At 41.5% G+C, this 15,939-nt stretch overlaps 1 protein-coding gene and 1 pseudogene across 1 annotated transcript; both read left to right on the top strand.

Moving 5' to 3' along the window:
• LOC128046471 (ankyrin repeat domain-containing protein 26-like) overlaps positions 1-7,746 on the top strand; it is a 73,711-nt pseudogene extending 65,965 nt beyond the window's left edge.
• A 427-nt stretch (positions 7,747-8,173) lies between these two features.
• On the top strand, positions 8,174-9,616 carry LOC128046683 (serine/threonine-protein kinase 24-like). Its single transcript, XM_052638846.1, has one exon. The coding sequence runs from the start codon at positions 8,262-8,264 to the stop codon at positions 9,561-9,563; it is 1,302 nt and encodes a 433-aa protein (XP_052494806.1). The 5' UTR covers positions 8,174-8,261; the 3' UTR covers positions 9,564-9,616.
• Positions 9,617-15,939: the final 6,323 nt, after the last annotated feature.

Below are 15,939 nucleotides of genomic sequence, written 5' to 3'. Positions count from 1 at the left end.
TGAGGTAGGAATCTATTGGAAAGATCTGAGCACTGGTTGGAATATGTGAAGATCTCTGAGTTAATCAAAGCTTCCAATAGGAAAGGAAAATGTTTCCACACTGTTTCCACAGTGTGGAATTTTCCATCACTTTTCCCACCTACACACTCATTTCTTTCTGGACGAGAAGTGGTGAAGCTCTGCAGATTTATTGGGAGGGGCAGGGCATGGACAGTGGGGCTGCATCTTTTGTCTGAGTAACTTAATATCATGAAGGCTGGAGGGTGGCCCCTTCCCTGTCTGTAACCAGATTCAGTGAGGAGGAAAAAGGTGAGGTGCTGTCTGTGGTGATAGTTTTCAAAGTCCATATGTTGGAGTTATCTATTATTAACATAACATAATAGTAAAGTGATTAGATAAACTCAATGACAGAGCATCTTATTAGGCAGTTGTGAGACAACTTCAACAAGAACTGAATGACGCTATAAAATGGAGTCTATGTCGGAGGCTTCACTGAAAGTCATGTCATGTTATTGTGCTAAGTTAGAAGCTGAGGCACAGGATTTGAAGAACAATTGCAAACTACTACAGCTACGTCAACTCGCAAGTCAGGTATGTATGAAACTGAACGTGTTAACAGTTAACATGTAGGATAAAGTGTTTTAGGACACTCGTTTCCGTGGTCAGCTTTCTTCTGTATTTTTGTCACAAGTAACTTACTATAATTTTCTTATCTTTATAATGCACTCGTTTCTTTTTTTTCCTTCCTTCTCTATACAGATGTATTTATTTATTTATTTAAATTTTTATTTTTACTTTATTTTACTTTAAAATACTGTATTGGTTTTGCCATACATTGACATGAATCCGCCACGGGTGTACATGAGTTCCCAAACATGAACCCCCCTCCCACTTTCCATGCCATAACATCTCTCTGGATCATCCCCGTGCACCAGCCCCAAGCATCCTGTATCCTGCATCGAACATAGACTGGAGATTCGTTTCTTACATGATAGTATACATGTTTCAGTGCCATTCTCCCAAATCATCCCACCCTCTCCCTCTCCCACAGAGTCCAAAAGTCTGCTCTACACATCTGTGTCTCTTTTGCTGTCTCGCATACAGGGTCATCATTACCATCTTTCTAAATTCCATATATATGTGTTAGTATACTGTATTGGTGTTTTTCTTTCTGGCTGACTTCACTCTGTATAATCGGCTCCAGTTTCATCCATCTCATTAGAACGGATTCAAATGTATTCTTTTTAATGGCTGCGTAATACTCCCTTGTGTATATGTACCACAGCTTTCTTATCCATTCATCTGCTGATGGACATGTAGGTTGCTTCCATGTCCTGGCTATTATAAACAGTGCTGCGATGAACATTGGGGTACATGTGTCTCTCTCAATTCTGGTTTCCTCGGTGTGTATGCCCAGCAGTGGGATTGCTGGGTCATAAGGCTGTTCTATTTGCAATTTTTAAAGGAATCTCCACACTGTTCTCCATAGTGGCTGTACTAGTTTGCATTCCCACCAACAGTGTAGGAGGGTTCCCTTTTCTCCACACCCTCTCCAGCATTTATTGCTTGCAGACTTTTGGATCGCAACCATTCTGACTGGTGTGAAGTGATACCTCACTGTGGTCTTGATTAATGCACTCGTTTCTTAAACTCTGACTTTCATCCTGCCATTTGCATTATATTACTTTTTTCATCTATTATTTACCCTTAGGAAAGTTGAGAATTGTGCCTCATTATTCACACAAGTTGAGAGCCTTTTTTTTTTTTTCCTTTGAAACAATACTTTTTAAAGTGATAGCTGTATTACCATGATGAGGCAAGCCAGGTTAGAATCAGAGGATAATATTAGTTTAATGGAGCGTTCAGGAAATTGTTATTTCTCATGTTGCCTTTTGTGAATGGCTGTAGAGTTCTGTATATATCTATTTCATGGATTTCAGAATAACTTGTGCAGCAAGGATATTATACAAACCAGTTGAAGTTTAGGCATTGCCTTCTTTCCTTTTCATTTTAAGGATATTGTAAAAGCATGGAGGTACTCAGATGGTATAGAATACGTACATCCAAACTAGAGAATTAAGAAGATTATCTGGATCCTGCGATTGGATTTTTTTTAAAAAGCTATTGAGATATAATTCACATATCATAGAATTCACCCACTCAACATGTGTAGTTCAGTATCTCTTAGTCTAGAGAGGTGTAACCAGTGACTGCAGTCAATTTTAGAGCATTTCCATCATCCCCTAAAAGAAACCCTGCATCCCTTAGCCACCACCGGTGGCCTCTCATCTCCCTCAGCCCCAGGCAACCCCCAGTCTAATATCTGTCTCTCTAGACAAGCCTGTCCTCGGTATTTTATATAAATGGAATCATGCAGTATGCTTCTTTGGGATTAGCTTTGCTCATTTGACGTCATGTTTTCACAGTTCATCCTTGTGATAACAAGTATCAGGTCTTTCATTTCTGTTGGTTGTCAACAGTAAACTAAGCCATGTATTCATCATCACTTGATGGAACTCTGGGTTGTTTCTGCTTTGGGACTATTAATAATGCTGTTGTGAACATTGATTTCCATCATTCTGTGTGCATATGTTTTTATTTCCCTGTGGTTGGATCTTATCCTCAAAGTTAGCTGGCTAATTTCATCTTTTCTTGGCCCTGCTCAGACTGTCCTTTCTGTCTTTACAGTTTCTTTTCCTCTTGGGTAGTCCTTCATTATTTCAGACCTGGAGCCCAGTCTCTCCTCCTTCATGGAGCTTTCGTGACTGTCCAGCTCTTTGGGCCTTTTCACATCAGCGCTTGTTACCTAGTCTCTGAGGAACAGTTTAGCCCCTAATTTTACACCGTTGACATTTCTTCCATGAGGGGGAATCTTGGCTAATTATACATTGATGTAACACGGAATATTTATTGATATGCACAACACTTGTCTTGCATAAATGGACAGTAACGAAAGATTACAAGAATGAGGCATTTTTTGTTGTTGCTGTTCAGAAAAATATGTGGATCACCTCTGTAAATTGTTAGGAAATGGGATTTCTTTAACTTTGCAAATAATTCCCTTTGGAATGCAATTCAAATTAGCAAAAAGTCTTTGTACTTCAGAAAAAGGCTTATGGGATTAGAATCCATATTTACAAGATTTATTAATTAGAGCCTTATTCTCACAGTCTTCTTTTGGGAGGGACTTATTAACTTAGCCCTAGATAACTTAATACAGTATCCCTCAAACTTCTTTAAAATCCTGGGACATTAAGATGGGGAGAGAAGTAAGAGACATCCTACTAAGAGGTGACTTGTAGTCATTTTATGAGGAAAGATAGACAAATATTATTGTAGAACAATAAAAGAGTATAAAATCAAGTGCAACTGTTGTGTGACAAAGATGACAGTGAAGAATATATTTTGTGACTCTTGGTGGTTCAAACTTCTTTCTTGATTCTCTGAGTAATCCCTGGTCCTACAGTCTACAATACAGATACCATCATATTTATTTGATCCTGGGTTTGAGTTAGGCTGTGCTCAGTTCACTTTCTTCATTAGCAAACAGTATCGTTTTATTCTTGAAGACTGATAATTATCCAGCAGAGCTGGAAACTGCATCTTCAAAATGTCTGCACCTGGATGCAAAAAAATCAAGTTTATTAACAGGAGTTGTTATCTATGAAACTAATGCAAAATAAATGTAAAAAACTAGAGAGAAGAAAAAGAAGTTGGAGCAGAAGCAGTGACCCTCAGAAGTCATATAGAAATGAATAAGGTAGAACACAGTCAAGTTGAGCAGTATCAATAGGAGACTGAAGAAAGAGCGAGACAGGATCTCGTAGAGAAATGAAAGGAAGGCAACCTATTTTTGCAGGTTAATTTGCTAATCTGTCATGTGGTTGAATTCACTTTCACTGTACAGTACATTTTGGATCTATACAGCTTATGTGTTTCCTCTACCTTCCTTAGAACAGGTAGTTTTGTGGATTTCTGGAAGGAAGGGGGGACTTGTTTTCCCTTTAAATATTTCGGTTTCCATCACAGTTATCACTAAATTGACCTTTCAGAATGATTCTCACTAGCGAATCCTTTTACTTACAAGACCAATTGGTAAAAAATAAGACCATTAGGAAGAAAATAAAACATTGTATTTTAAAACTGGTACCATCCTCTTGAATTATTCTTAAGTCGTCTTGTTCAATTTTTAAAATTTTAAGTTGATCCTCTTATTCTTTGAATTATCAGATTATATAAGTACTACTATAACAGTGATTCCACTTTAATTTTATAATTCAGATTTAATTCACTTCACATTAATGATAATCGTTTTAAACTTCTGCTCTCTCTCTCTCTCTTTTTTTTTTCACCTTTGAAACCACGTGCTGAATCACTGACTAAAATCTAAAGGGAACAAATATACTTTTCCAGGTTAATGATTATTTTAAAAATGTTATCTTTTTCAATTTGCCTTAGACACAAGCTGAATTTCAACAGATGGAACTCATAATTAAAGACTTGGAATCTGAACTCTCCAAAATGAAAAGTTTGCAAGAAGATTCTAATAAAGCAGAGTTGGAAAAATGTAAGCAACTCTACCTAGTATGTGAAGTTATAAAGTCATTGGAAGATAAACTAGACAAGTAGGTCAAAACAGAGAATCACAGAAACTAAATTTAGTTCATTAATTTGTCTCTAAAGCCTAATTTTTATAGAGTGGGGTACATGAGATTAGTAGGAAGTGAAAGCTAACTAGATGGTCACTGCTAGGGGGCGCCTTAAGACAAACTATTAGTACCGTATCAAGTTGTTCCACTCTATGTCAAGGCATACTTATGAAATAGGGGGAAATTAACACATGGGTTAAAGGCAGGATAAACCACAAAGTGGCTAAAAGTGATATAGTGACCTGACTGAGGGGTCTGGAGAACGGAAAGGGCAGATCCCACCTGCAGTGCCTAGTCCAGGTTTCCCAACTCTCTGAAAGCAGAGCGCTCCTAGGAAGCCTTTCATAAGCCAAAGCAGCATAAAGCCAAGAAGCAGGTACCCGAGGACACATTATGCTAGTCAATACATAAAACGAACGAGCACAAGTGAAGCACAGGTGCTCCCAGACAGGGTTTAGGGCTGTGGCGACTTGATGCTGAGATGTGGGGTGTGGCTTCTGGGGAAGGAGCTCAGTGGGGCCAGTCTCCCTGCTTGGGGAGCGCGGTGCCGCTTGCTGTAAAACATACACTGAACACTGTTTAGAGTTTTGGCTTTTTAAATGAGACCAAAAATTGTCTTCAGATAATTTTATTTTTTCTCAATCATTAAAAACAGATACTGACATAGACCCTTCGTAGAAGTGAAGTAACATAAAGTGAACTTTGGAAAAGCAGGGGATACTTATAATTGATCCTGGGACTGTTTTAGCTCTTTTCAGCCTCACCCTTTGACTTTCTCCTCCTCCCTTGAGATTGTGGCTCTAGGTGATGCCTCAGAGCCAAAAGCATAATTTCTCTGAGGTCATGAGTGAAACCTGTATACAAGAGTGGTGAAAGCAAATGCTTGAAGGTGGCTTTGTGGGATGTGGTGTTTCTTCATCCCTGAACTGTTTCCTGGAGGCAGGTGTGTCCCAGAGGGCAGCAGGTTTCACTGTGAGGCCACCTTTTTTTCTCTCTGATGTCCTTTCTCTCCTCTCCCAACTGTGACTTGTTACTTGAGGAGCCCTAGATACGTCTACTTCTTTAGAGCAAGGTTACAACTATCATTGTTTACAGGAGGTCTGCTCTGTGTTTTCAGTGTTCCAACAGTTTATTGGGAATTTCATTTACTATATGGCAATTTAAAAAATGCTGGTAATTTAGAGAAACATGAGTAAAGTTGGTGTTTTCCAGCTTCCTCAGGACTCATGAGAGGCTGGCAGTGATCAGCACCAAACTTGAGGTGAAGAAAGAGCAGAACAGATCTTTACTCAGCCCTCTTAGCACGAGGCCAGTCCTGGAGCCCCCTTGTGTCAGAAATTTCAATAGTCCTTTAGTGCCCAATGGAAATCTTACTCCAAGAGCAAACATAGGGTTTTCTACCTCAATTCCATGTCCTTCAAATAACAGCATGGAGACTTACTTGACCGGTTAGTTCTATTACCTTTTGTTCATTGGGTTTCAGATTTCTGATATGAATGGATCCTTGTTTTCAATTTGGTGAACTTCTGAGTTGTTTATTTGACTTATGCACACTAAGTAAAAGCTGTCATTAACCGTGCTAATCAAGGAGACATTTAATGATTTTTTTTGTCCTAGATCTCTTGTTTTTAAGAGATACTTTTTAAATTTCTTGAAAAGATGCATTGAAATTCTACTTTAGAAAGGAAATCTTATTGCCTAGTAACTTAAAGTATACTTTAAGATGTTTGACTTACTTTCTGATTGATTTCACTTTGGCAGTGGTTCATAATCATTTCCAAGCTTTGCTGCACCCACTACAGTTTATCTACCCCTAAGCATAAGTGACAATGGCAATCCACCCCAATACTCTTGCCAGGAAAACACCATGGACAGAGGAGCCTGGTAGGCTGCAGTCCATGGGGTCGCGAAGAGTCAGTCATAACTGAGCGACTTCACTTTCACTTTTCACTTGCATGCATTGGAGAAGGAAATGGCAGCCCACTCCAGTGTTCCTGCCTGGAGAGTCCCAGGGATGGGGAACCCTGGTGGGCTGCCATCTACAGGGTCGCAGGGAGTTGGACACGACTGAAGTGACTTAGCAGCAGCAAGCCTAAGTGAATCACTGGCATCTAAACACTAACCACATATGGATGTGTTTTTATTTGAAAGAATCCTAGACAAATCCTTTAAACTTGTAATACTAAATCAGAAGATTAATTTCTGGTTTTAGGTTAATGTTTTTTGTTATTCTCTTGTACAAGTGTATGTCTTTAATTGCTATTTTACTCATAGAATTTTGATTTAAATTTCTAAAAACTATCTTGCTGAGCAGTTGTAGAATGTTTCTAAATTTGTAGTTAATGCAAACATTTAAAAATTATAAATGAAGCTCACTTTATCTCTGTCTTGACATCATCTGGATGAATGGTATCTAAGATAGCAATGATGTGGAGTCTTGAAATTGCAACCAGTTTTCATTGTGTAATCATTGTGGTTAAAATATCCATTTCAGTCAGTGCACACGGGTTTATCATTTTGATAGTGTTTTTGTGATGTTGGTGATGCAGAGACAAGCAGCCTTTGTTCAATGCAGTCTCAACCTGTTTTCTCATTTGACTTCTTGCCATCATAGAAGAGCAATCTAAAGTTTCTTGAACAGCACTGTGGCTATGTTGGGTCTTAGTACTTGAGAGCTGTGAAACTGGAGGATGTGCTTTAGCTGTGCAGTCAGTCACAGCAGGCCTCTGAAAACTTCATCCCAAGTAAGACACTTTCCCATGCAGGCCTAAGGAGAGGAAGCAAATGCTTGACCCCCATCCCAGACACAGGCTGCCTACTGCAGACCCAAGTTCACAGTGCTGTGGGCACATAACATCTTTTCAAAGAAGAGATTTGGGGCCCGGGCCTGCAGGGTGGGGTGGGCGCATGGCCCATCTCTGACTCCGAAGATCCGCGCCCTCCCATCTTACCACCGGGGGGGACCCCTGCCCCCGCTAACTGAGGCCCCTAGCCCCGCACCCGCCCGCGCGTCCCCCTCCACCTGGTCTAGCCCGCGGGAGCCGCGCGGACCTCTACCCGGCCCGGCCCGGCGGCGGCGCGGACCGCTGCGGCCTAGGGCGCCGGGCGGCCGCGAGCCTCCTCCCCCTCCCGGAAGCGCGGGGCGGGGTACCCGGCCCGGCCGCGGGGGCGGGAGCGGGGGCCGGGCCGGGGCGGGGCGCGCTCGGCGCTCGCGGGCTCGGCCGGCGGTGCACGCCCCACTCCAGCTCCAGGCGCCAGCGCGCGGGCCCAGGCCGCCCGTTTCCAGTTCAGCAGCGGCGGTGGCGGCGGCAGCAGCGGCAGCAGCAGCAGCAGCAGCAGCAGCAGGGCGGCCGCTCGCAGGGAGGACCCGCGCTCCTCGCAGCCCGTCCCCGGCGCGGTGCATGGAGACGAGGCCCGCCGTCCGCCCCTGAGCCCGCCTCCCGGCCCAGGACCCACGGGGGGCTAGGGTGGCCTCGGGCTCCGGCCGGCCGGCCCCCCATTTCTCGCCCTCGGCCGCCCGAGGAGGGCTGCGCGCGGCCCGCGGGCCTCGTCGCCCGCGCGGATCGCCGTGGCCCGGCCGTCCCGTCCCAGGAAGTGGCAGTCCTGACCGCCATGGCTCAGTCCCCGGTGCAGTCGGGCCTGCCCGGCATGCAGAACCTAAAAGCAGATCCCGAAGAGCTTTTTACCAAACTGGAGAAAATCGGGAAGGGCTCCTTCGGCGAGGTGTTCAAAGGCATTGACAATCGGACTCAGAAAGTGGTCGCCATAAAAATCATTGACCTGGAGGAGGCAGAAGACGAGATCGAGGACATTCAGCAGGAAATCACAGTGCTGAGTCAGTGCGACAGTCCCTACGTAACCAAATATTATGGATCCTACCTGAAAGACACTAAATTGTGGATAATAATGGAATATCTTGGCGGGGGCTCTGCACTGGACCTTTTAGAACCTGGCCCTTTAGATGAAACCCAGATTGCTACTATATTAAGAGAAGTACTGAAAGGACTTGATTATTTGCATTCAGAGAAGAAAATTCACAGAGATATTAAAGCTGCCAACGTCCTGCTCTCTGAACACGGGGAGGTGAAGCTGGTGGACTTTGGAGTGGCGGGCCAGCTGACAGACACCCAGATAAAGAGAAACACCTTCGTGGGCACCCCTTTCTGGATGGCGCCCGAGGTCATCAAGCAGTCAGCCTACGACTCAAAGGCGGACATCTGGTCCCTGGGCATCACGGCCATCAAGCTTGCCAAGGGGGAGCTGCCGCATTCCGAGCTGCATCCCATGAAGGTCCTATTCCTTATCCCAAAGAGCAACCCCCCGACGCCGGAAGGAAACTACAGCAAACCCCTCAAGGAGTTCGTGGAGGCCTGTTTGGACAAGGAGCCGAGCTTTAGACCCACTGCTAAGGAGTTACTGATGCACAAGTTCATAATCCGCAATGCAAAGAAAACCTCCTACTTGACCGAGCTCATCGACAGGTACAAGAGGTGGAAGGCTGAGCAGAGCCATGAAGACTCCAGCTCGGAAGACTCTGACATGGAGATGGACACAGACGGCCAGGCTTCTGGAGGCAGTGACTCGGGGGACTGGATCTTCACGATTTGGGAGAAGGATCCAAAGAGTCTGGAGAACGGAGCTCTCCAGCCATCGGATCTGGAAAGAAACAAGATGAAAGACATCCCAAAGAGGCCTTTCTCTCAGTGTTTATCTACAATTATTTCTCCGCTCTTTGCAGAGCTGAAGGAGAAGAGCCAGGAGTGTGGTGGAAACCTGGGCTCCATCAAGGAGCTGCGCGGAGCCATCTACCTGGCGGAGGAGGCCTGCCCCGGCATCTCGGACACCATGGTGGCCCAGCTGGTGCAGCGGCTGCAGAGATATTCTCTAAGTGGTGGAGGAACTTCATCCCATTGAAATCCTTTCGGCATTTGGGGTTTTGTTTTTCCTTTTATTTTTTTCCTTCTTCACCCTCTTCCTTTTCAAAACTCAACGAGAGCCTTTGCTGACTCCACTGAAGAGGCGCACCATCAGGGGCCCGTTCCCGCCACAGGGTCACCTGTCCAGGGCCCCACAGCCCGTCTCTGCTGGCCTGGGGCCTGATGGACTCCCGGATGGGGTGGGGGAAGGCCAGCTCCTCCAAGCAATTATTTTATTATTCTCGTTTTTAATTTTAACCATAGTGCACATATCAAGGAAAGTGTCTTTGAAAACAAAAATAAACCCTGAAATGTATATCTGGGATTATGATAAGGCGACTGAAGAAATGAAACCTCAGGTATCCTGCTTTACGTTGATAAGCACCCCCCGCCCCCCCCCCCCTCCTTACCGCCCCACCCCAGGAGACAGAGAAATCGCTCTGGTGGATCAGTGTACAGACTTGTAAATAGTGTCATTTTTACAGAAACCCTCTCGGCGTGCATAGGAATCACTGTGTACACATTGACCAAGTGCTTCTGTAGATACCGTCAGTGGAGTAAATATTTGACAGGCCATAACTTGAGTCTATTGCCTTGCCTTTATTACATGTAAATTTTGAATTATGTGACCAGTGATTTGGGTTTTATTTTGTATCTGCAGGATTTGCCATTAATAATAATTAAATGCCCCTCTTCGGGAACACTCCCTCTGTTTGTACCTCAGCAAATGCAGTTTTTTTTTTTTTTTTTTTTCCTCCTGTGTGCCCTAAGACCCCTTCGGTACACTTAGAAGCTGATTTTCCTGTTTTCATTGATGGTACTATTTCTTAAGTGTTTTAAATGGAAACATTTCGCGCCTCATGAAGCTTTAAGTTATTTCAACTTTCTCCCCGATGAAGCATCCTTGTCTCACTTTGGCTGGAGTCACGCCCGGCCCATGTCCTGCCGCACCAGCCGGCCCATCCTCCCAGGAGGGTTTTCTGTTGCATCTTGTAGTGAAACCTGCACATCATCTTTTGAAACCTCAACATGTCTGAATGCTTTGACGAATAAATTTTATAACGGGAAAAAAAAAAAAAAAGAAGAGATTTGGAACCAAGCAAGCACTTCTTAGTTCCTTATCCCAAACTCACCTGTTAGATAAATCTCTCTTCTCATATGGAGGGTAGGAGTATAAGTCCTCCCCTTGAAACTTCAGACTGAGGAAATTAAGTTCAACTGTAATTTCTGATCAGATTTAGATTATAATCGAGATTACACTCATATTTTTTGTATAAACTAACTAATGATGAGAGCTTGGATAGAAGTATGCTAGACAGTAAAGAGAGATCTGTTGCATGTTTTAAATTTTTCTCTAAATAACCCAAAATGTGGATAATTCATTGTTGACTTGTGTTACTTAATCAGGTTTTATGTGGAGGAAATGAACATCCTTTTAAGGACGAATCTCTTCTGTTTTGGCCTGCTTGATTCAAATAAAGATTTTCTCCTTCAAGTTCCTGTCTTGTTTTTAAAAAAATATTTATCCTTTCTAAATTAACTATATCAACTGCTACAAATAGGAATTTGCTATTGATTTATTCTTATTTATGCTTTTAAAGCATATAATTTAGTTTGAAAGTCATGTCATGCCACAAGCATTGTTTAATTATATAAGAAGGATTTATATATTCATTCTGTCCATGTTATAGTGAAAAAATCTATGTGTTTTTTTCTTAACCTGAGGAAGTAGCTGGCACAAGACTCAGTAAGATTGCCATTGGCTTTGTTACTTCTTTTGTAGAATTACGAACTTTGAGTAAATCAATGAGTCTCATATCTTACAAAAGTTTTTTCTTCAAAGAAAACAACCTTTCCTCTAAAAAAAACTTCTGAGTGGAACCATGTTATATAAAATGGAGACAAGTATAGAACCATTTAGCTAAAGAGTGACTTCTCTGTTCCTCACCCCTGCAGTGACCCCTGTAGGACCTTCCCCTTCTATGGGACGTAGTTCGGAAACTAACACTTATGAGAGAATCCTTCTCGCTAAACATCTTCAGAATTAAATCTTGCTGGCACATTGTTTTCTTGTATATAATTTTCTCACCTTTCTGTGTTTTCGGTAAATGGAAAAGTTTAAAGAAAATCACAGATGTGTTCTCCTTATTAACATTTGACTCAAACTACTTCCTGCATTTGAACAGGATCCTCACCTAGAAATCAAAATAAAGTCTCAGAAGTACATATTTAGGCCAGGAGCTTTTAGGGGAAAAGATAGTAATCTTGTGGCTCATTCCGAGGATTATGGGTCATTCCCTAATTCTCTGAAATTATGTGTACTTGATAGGCTGATATTTATTGTACTTTTTATCAGATTAATCTAAATAGCATTCCATATATATGTTCTCTGTTATCTATAAGCAGAATAAGTAGGAATTAATTTTCTTTTTTTTAATGTGATTTTCTTTTTCTACTGAGGTAATCTTCAGGTTAGGTCTATTCTCTAAAAGTATTATTTAAAAGTCACATTTAATAAGTTATAAACATATAACTTGTTTATCTTAAAGATAAATATTTGACTTATTTCAGATGCAGTGGGAGTTGGACCAGGAGCATAGAACTAAGAGAAGATATGTTGCCAAAATGTATGAATTAAATTTAGACATTGATTTCTGAAATCACTGTAAACAGTAAATGGCATCTCTTTCCATTGTTTGGATAACAGATGCTATGTTAAATATTTTTTTTTATACATAGCTAATGAAAAATGTGAAAACATGAGCAGTCATAGCGAAAAATATCCTTCTTCATTTATTCATCATGTACCATAGCTTGAAAAACGGTCTCTGAAGGTCTGTGTATTTCTTTTTATTTCTAGCTGTATTCTTCTTCTGCTTCCTCCATCCCTGTGGAGCTGTCTTCCTACACCCTGACACTATTCTCAGAAAACGTGGCATTCATCAACTTCTCAAGTGTCTGGTAGTGGTTAAGGCTAGGAAACCCAGACTCAAGCAGTCACGTTTGTGTAGCTGTCACTTGGTGGGTGACTTTAAAATTTCTCTGTCACTAGATACATTACCAGTTTATCTTTTACCCTCAGGAAATGCTCCAAACACCCACATCAATTTGGGTCCTGCCAAAGTAGTTGGCCTTATCTCTTTACCAGCTTACTCTGCCGCTTAGCTCTGCATCTAACTAGCCAGGCTGTGTAGGATCCCACAAATTCGCTTGCTCACCTCCAGTCTTTGTACGTGCTTCTCCCCTCTATCTCTTGTACTTCTTCCTGTCCTTCAAGTAGCTACATACATATCACCTCCACCAAAAAGCTGGCAGTATTGACACAAAGCTGGCTTCCTCTCCTCAATGTTCCTTGTGCCGTCTTTTATATCTTAGAATGTGTGACTCTGTACGGAAATTGCCTGTTTGTCTGTTTTTCCAGTTTAGGGCATATAATTTTTCAGGGTGGACTGGGTCACCTTCATCTTGTAATTCCAGTGCTTGTCACGGAACCTTTGCACAAATACATGAGTATTCATCAAGTCACTCAATTGCATGAGTACATGAATGAAGAATGAGAAAACCAGGAGCTCTGATACTCAGCCCCACATGTGACCGTAAGTAGATTATAAAATTGTAATCTTGATTAGTATTTTATGCTGTGTCATCTATAGATATATTTCATTTTTCAGAATACTAGGAAAGGTCTCAGGTTTTTTGTTTGTTTGTTTGTTTTACTAATCTTAGTTAACCCAAGCATTTTAGGTAAAGAATATAATTCTTTCCTTTTCTTTCAGTTGATGCTCAGTTTGCCTCTGATGCCTTTAGAGTGTCTTCTTGAGGATCTACAAATGTGTCAAATATGTGTGATAACCCTACTTTTGTAAACAGAAGAACAAGATATACAGTGTTGAAAGGAAAAATAGATGATTTAGAAAGATAAATAGGAAAAGTTTCTCTACTGAACTGTTTCCATGACATTTCGTTGTTTCCCATTAAACACAATGAGAAAATACTTATTAAAGGAAACTAGTTTTGTATTATGTGTGTATGATGAAAATTTATGTAGCATTTTAAGTGATGTTTCCCTGCATCTACCTTACTTTTTAGCAGATTTAAACATCAGCACTGTTGAGTTTTCTATATTCTAAGTGATTCAATTAGTCATTAGTCATTCAATTAGTCATTCAATTGTGTCTGACTCTGTGTGACCCCATGGACTGTAGCCCACCAGGTTCCTCTGTCCATGGAATTCTCCAGGCAAGACTACTGGAGTGGGGAACCATTCCCTTCTCCAAGGGATCTTCCAGATCCTGGGATCAAACCGAGGCCACCTGCATTGCAGGTGGATTCTTTACCACTTGTGCCACCAGGGACGCCCTTTATAAACTCAGACTGAGCTTTAATACCAGCTATTAAACAGCACCCAAACGAGCAGACTTGTCATTAATATTTAGTGGTGTTGATTGATAGCATTTTTGTACTTTCCAGTTTTTATCTCTACCTAGATATTTAGATACTGCTGTTATGGCTTTCGTCAATGTTTTGATGTGTTACAATTGTTAATAGTGGCATAAACTTACTATATGTAACTTTAGACACAGATTCATAGGCCTTTCCTCATGGAGAAATAAGATTTGCCTGAGTTTTTTGCCTTTTAAATGAATTAACTTTTTTATAATTTTTATTCTTAATTAGAGGATATTTACTTTACAATATTGCAATGGTTTCTGCCAAACATTGACTTGAATCGGCCATAGGTATGCATATGGCCCCTCCCTCTTGAACCTCCCTCACCATTTGACGCCTCTAGGTTGTCACAAAGCACCAACTTTGGGTTCCCTGCATCATACAGCAAATTCCAAAAAGACACATGTACCCCAGTGTTCATTGCAGCACTACTTACAGTAGCTAGGACATGAAAGTAACCTAGATGTCCATCAACAGATGAATGGATAAAGAAGCTCTGTATTATTCAACTATAGAAAGGAATGTATTTGAGTCAGTTTTAGTTGACTTTTGATTTACTTCTGGAGACAGAGTTAAAATTAGAGAAAGTTCCTCTAGATAAATAGGATTTGCCTAAGACTTTTCACCTTATCTTTACCTATCTACCAATCTATCTATTTTTGGTTTGCTTTTTGGAAAAAGTCTTGGAAGACTTTTTTTTTTTTTTTTTTTTTTGAGATAGGACCAGACAAACAGACATTATCACAAAACTCCCCTAACTCCCATATATCCTCCTAAGGTACCGTTTATCCTTCCTAAATGTTATTTGTTCTCCCATAAGTGCCTCGCCCAAGTCACCTGTTATTTAGAAGATGCCTTTTTCTCCTACTTCTTATCATTTATTAAGTAGTATATCAACTCCCAGGAATTCCATTAATGCTGAAGAAGCTGATGTCGAACATTCTATGAAGAACTACAAGACCTTCTGGAACTAACACCACAAAAGGATGTCCTTTTCATTGTAGGGGACCGGAATGAAAAAGTAGGAAGTCACGAGATACCTGGAGTAACAGGCAAATTTGGCCTTGGAGTCCAAAACGAAGCAGGGCAAAGGCTAACAGAGTTTTGCCAAGGGAATGCACTGGTCATAGCAAACACCCTCTTCCACCTACACAAGACAAGACTCTATGCATGGACATCACCAGATGGTCAATACTGAAATCAGATTGATTACATTCTTTGCAGCCATTCAGGTATGACCTAAATCAAATCCCTTATGATTATACAGTTGAAGTGACAAATAGATTTAAGTGATTAGATCCGATAGAGTGCCTGAAGAACTATGGACGGAGGTTCATGATATTGTACAGGAAGCAGTGATCAAGAACATCCCCAAGACAAAGAAATGCAGAAAGGCAAAATGGTTGTCTGAGGAGGGCTTACAAATAGCTGAGAAAAGAAGAGAAGCGAAAGGCAAAGGAAAAAAGGAAATATATGCCCGCCTCAATACCGAGTTCCAAAGAATAGCAAGGAGAGATAAGAAAGTCTTCCTCAGTGATCAATACAAATAAATAGAGGAAAACAATAGAATGGGAAAGACTAGAGATCTCCTCAAGAGAGTAAGAGATACCAAGGGACCATTTCATGCAAAGATGGGCACAATAAAGGACAGAAATGGTATGGACCTAACAGAAGCAGAAGATATTAAGAAGAGGTGGCAAGAATACACAGAAGAACTGTACAAAAAAGATCTTCATGACCCAGATAACCACAAAGGTGTGATCACTCCTCTAGAGCCAGACATCCTGGAATGTGAAGCGATGGCCTTAGGAGGCATCACTACGAACAAAGCTAGTGGAGGTGATGAAGTTCCGGTTGAGCTATTTCAAATCCTACAAGATGATGCTATTACAGTGATGCACTCACCATATCAGCAAATTTGGAAA

Source organism: Budorcas taxicolor, chromosome 4, assembly GCF_023091745.1.
Source record: "Budorcas taxicolor isolate Tak-1 chromosome 4, Takin1.1, whole genome shotgun sequence".
NCBI lineage: Eukaryota > Metazoa > Chordata > Mammalia > Artiodactyla > Bovidae > Budorcas > Budorcas taxicolor.
Note: the sequence above shows the minus strand (reverse complement) of the source record. Positions and strands in the feature narration are given on the sequence as shown.